This window comes from Petaurus breviceps, unplaced genomic scaffold (genome assembly GCF_028583685.1).
Source record: "Petaurus breviceps papuanus isolate PSGF00001 unplaced genomic scaffold, PetGlider_PUasm1.0 90977, whole genome shotgun sequence".
Classification (NCBI taxonomy): Eukaryota; Metazoa; Chordata; class Mammalia; order Diprotodontia; family Petauridae; genus Petaurus; species Petaurus breviceps.
In genome coordinates, this window is record NW_027187391.1 from 1,355,771 (window position 1) to 1,359,856 (window position 4,086).

At 44.2% G+C, this 4,086-nt stretch overlaps 1 protein-coding gene across 6 annotated transcripts in view; it reads right to left on the reverse strand.

Moving 5' to 3' along the window:
* The window catches only part of ADGRG6 (adhesion G protein-coupled receptor G6), a 186,545-nt gene extending 184,615 nt beyond the window's left edge, over positions 1-1,930 (reverse strand). For 2 of the 6 annotated variants that reach the window (XM_069077470.1, XM_069077474.1), the window contains exon 1: positions 1,082-1,930. In XM_069077470.1, the coding sequence (XP_068933571.1) occupies positions 1,082-1,083 (2 nt within the window). In that variant the 5' untranslated portion in view covers positions 1,084-1,930. The other 4 variants (XM_069077473.1, XM_069077475.1, XM_069077471.1 and 1 more) reach the window with 2 other exon arrangements.
* Positions 1,931-4,086: the final 2,156 nt, after the last annotated feature.

Here is a 4,086-nt window from a genome sequence, read left to right on the forward strand (position 1 = left end):
GTGTGTGTGTGTGTGTGTGTGTGTGTGTGTGTGTGTGTGTGTGTGTGAATGCAAAGGATACTTAGATGAAAAAAAGTAGATGAAGAGAGTGAGCGACCAATAGCAAGAGAAGAATCGAATTTTGCAAACCTTTAAAATTTTACTTAGTAAAAGAAAATAAATCTCTTTGAATATCTACCCAGCATTAAGTAAAGTGCCAGAGAGTAAATTATATATTACAAGAAAGAAGTAATTTCCTTACTGGCCACAATAATAATCTTGAATCTTTTAAATGACCCCTCCTCATCACTTCCTTTTTTTTCTTAGAAGGCAGGAGAAGTAAGCTAGTCATTCCAAGGAAGAGCCTGAAGGGCTCTTAGTGAAATAGATTCAGATAAAAGTCAACTTTTCTCTTTCCAGCTCCCTAAGAATTTTCTCACTCCAAACCACACCACTCTTGGAAAAGTCTATTACACAAACTTACTGCTTTAAACACAACTCTCTAGATAATGTCTTTTGTATCTTAAAATAATATTAAACCTGTTTTTGCAGGTTGTTGTTTTTTTCTTTCCTTAAGTACTCTGAAGGCTCAAAGATCCAAGAATAACTTCTACATTCAAGGGTGACAATGTGTAAAGTCAATATTTTTTCTGGATACCAATACCTTCCAAGTCCAATGGGAGCGTTGATCAGAAGAGCGCTTTCTTGGCAAGTCACGATTCCGGACTACCTGTTATTCCTCGTTCGTTTTAAATAAAAAGTTCTTTTTCCCCATTCCTGCTGCCCTACCCTTTTAATTCAGTGTCACACTAACTAAACACGAGGTTTGCCTCCAAGTGAAGGAGAAAAAACACACACGGAGTGTGTGTGTGTGGGGGGGGGGGGGGGTGGTGGCAAGAAAAGAAACCCACAGACACACTGCAACTTTCTATCTTCATTTGGCAAGTCTTTCTCCTCTGTGCCTTGAGGCGCAGATTAAAAGACAAACCGGTTTATTCCGTCAGTTCTACTGAAGTCATTACAAAATCATTTGTGGGGTGGGGGGAGAGAAATATTACAAATAGAGGCGTAAAGGAATTCCAGGCTGAAAGGCGAAACTTACATGTTGACATTACTGCGCCCAGGTCCGTTGGGGCTGTACAATCAGCCTTTTCACCACCACTGCCTCCTCCTCCTTCACCTCCTCCTCTTTTCTGGCCAACGGTACCCCTCTCTTCTCCTGGATCCGTAGGTGTCTTCCTGCGTCTCCTTTCAGGGGCTTCTGGGCAAGTTCATCAATGTTTCCCCATAGTCGGTCACTTTTCACACAGTCCGGGCGCAAGGTGGATCGGAAGGACTAGTCTTCAGTCTCAGCCCTCTCCTTCCTCTCCACCCTATACCCGAGTCTGCAGGGCAGCGGAAAGGGGGCGGGGGGTAGTAAGGAGGCAGGTTGTTCTTCTCAGCAAGTGGAAGAAAAGTTCAGGAGCTGTCTCTGCCTTTTAGATGGGGCCTGAGCTGGGAGGGGAAAGGAACGTGATGGTTGATGGTAGTGGTGGCAGCGGTGGCGGTGGTGGTGGTGACTGTGGTAGCGGGGGCGGAGGGTACCAGTTCCGCTCCTTTCTGGACTAGTTTGCCTTCCCTCCCTCCTTCCCTTGGTCCACTCGGCCAATTCCCCAGCGAGCGGTCGCCGCCAACGCTTCCGGCGTTTGGGATTGGTCTCCCAGGCTCTGGGGATTCAGGTGCCTCCAGTGCCTTGCCCTGAGCTAAGCTGCATGCGCTCACAGCTGCCGGAGGAGTTTGGCTGAACTCCGCGCGCTACTTGGGGCTGCCTCCTCTTGGCCTCTCTTTCGGTCTTCTAGGCTCTGGGTCGGGCGCGGCCCCACCCTGTCAGTAACCTCCAGATCTACAGCCTAAGTCGATGCAAAAAGGGGAACTCTAGGAAGACTAAAGAGACACTGGGCAGATGAATGGGGAAAGAGGAAGAAAGGGTGACAGAGGAGACGTCACTGCGTTGGGAAGGCAGCAGTAAAGTGTCTCCCCCTCCCCCCCTTCTTCCCTACCCCCGCCCCAAACTAGTGCATTGTAAGCTCTTCTGGATGTGAGGAGTTAAGTTCTGAAAAATATGTTACATTTGGGGCTGCCCAAAATCGCCCTTATCTCTCGTGTCCCCATCCCAGTTCTCTAGGTGCTGGGCCTCCAAACCCTTGTGCCTCCCATTCTTCAAACTAGTTAGTTTTCCCTGACTCCCAACATTTCTCAAAAAAAGCAAAACAAAACAGGAAACAGCAATAAGTTTGTTTGTTTGTTTGTTTTGTTTTTTTGGTGAGACAAGTTGTTCCCATCTCTGGATCTCTGCCAATAAGTAATGCCCCATCCCCACACCTGACCCTGGCTGACAGCAAGGTAGTCTGGCATCAGTTGGCTAAGTAGGTCTGCCTGAAATCTCCCTCCTCTACCTCCCTCTTCCACTCCCATCACTTGCAAAAACCCAAAGAAACAAAACTGAAGATGTAGCAGAGCAGCCTGGGAAATGTGTGTGAAAGGCTTTGCCTTCTATTGGGGGTCTTTATAGGGTGTTTTTATAATAGTTTACATATACGTAGCATTTTGTTTAAAGGTTTTATAATTAGAAGTCTATTCCTTGCTCAGTTGTTAAACAAAAGTAGATTGCTTAATTGGAATTGGTATAGTAAGGACACTGGATATAGGGTTTTGATATTGAATAAGTCACTTCACCTCTAGGTAAAGATTGAGATAAAGTGTAGGGATGGAATTAGATTACATCTTCCCATAAACAAAGTCTATGATCTATATATTAGGGTACAAAATCCACTCCACCCCTAGAGCCCCTGCTGTTGTGACTGGTGAGAGTGTCACAAGGTTCACTGTAGACTCTTATCTAACCATGCTTTACATTTCACCCCAGACATCTACTTGTTGACTGTCAGTAGTATTCTGCATGAATACCCTTCCTCTCACCCTATCAATTCCAGTTCTAGAACCATAATAAAATCAATATTACCATTGCTACTGTACAGGGTACAATCAAATCCCCTCAACATTTCTGTGCCTTTTCAAAACACCCCAAAATGACCACCACTGCCCTCTAATTATTGCATCCCCTGTTCCAGTAGGGAGATACAATAAACTCTTTAGATGTAGGGATTATTTCCCTTTTCTATACGTATCTCCAGCATTTAGTACTTGGCACATAGTAAGCAATTAATAAATGCTTTTTTAGTCAAACTGAACAAGACTCAAATTTGCTTGTCTCAGGGAAGACCTAATAACTTAAAAACCCCAGACAGCTGGAGTTAAGACCAGAGGCTGTTAGAAAGGTGAAAATAGTATGGATATGAAGTTAGAGGACATGGATTCAATCACGGTTCTGTCACTTACTTACTGTGAGCTCTGCATCCATCTTTAAACTGAGGATAATACTCAGAGCTCCTACCTCATAGTGGTGGTGTGAGAATAAAATTAGCATGAGCTGTTTAAGGTCAAATGAGCTATTCATTGGCCCATAAAACACCAGCAGAAAAAGAAGAGGCCTTCTTTCCTTCTTCTGTCTTTTTTAAGATTTCTCTTCTTCAGGGGTTGACCTATGTTCATTTTTACCCAGTTACTTTCATAAAATAAATTTTAAGGCTGATGAGGTGTCACCTAACAAGATCTTGCCAGCAGATGGCAGCTGCTTAAAAATCAGCTTCATTGAGCACCAAACGAGACCACAATAAAGGACTGTTTTGTGAGAGGAGAAGCCCACTAGCATAGATTGCCTGGCTACAGTTTCTTGAAGGCTATCCTGATTGGGCAATGGGGAAGCTGCATTGAAAATAAGTTTCTGTATAAAGAGGAAGCTCACCCTTTAGTAAACAACAACAGTTACCATGCCACTTGTAACACTTTTTGTTCAGTTGTTTTTCAGTTGTGCCCAACTCTTTGTGATTCCATTTAGGGTTTCTTAGCAAAGTTACTGGAGTGATTTGCTTTTCCTTCTCCAGCTCATTTTGCAGATGAGGAAATTGATGCAAACAGGGTTAAGTGACTTGCTCAGGGTCACACAGCTAGTAAGTGTCTAAGGCCAGATTTAAACTCATTCCATGCCCAGAACTCTATTCACTGGGC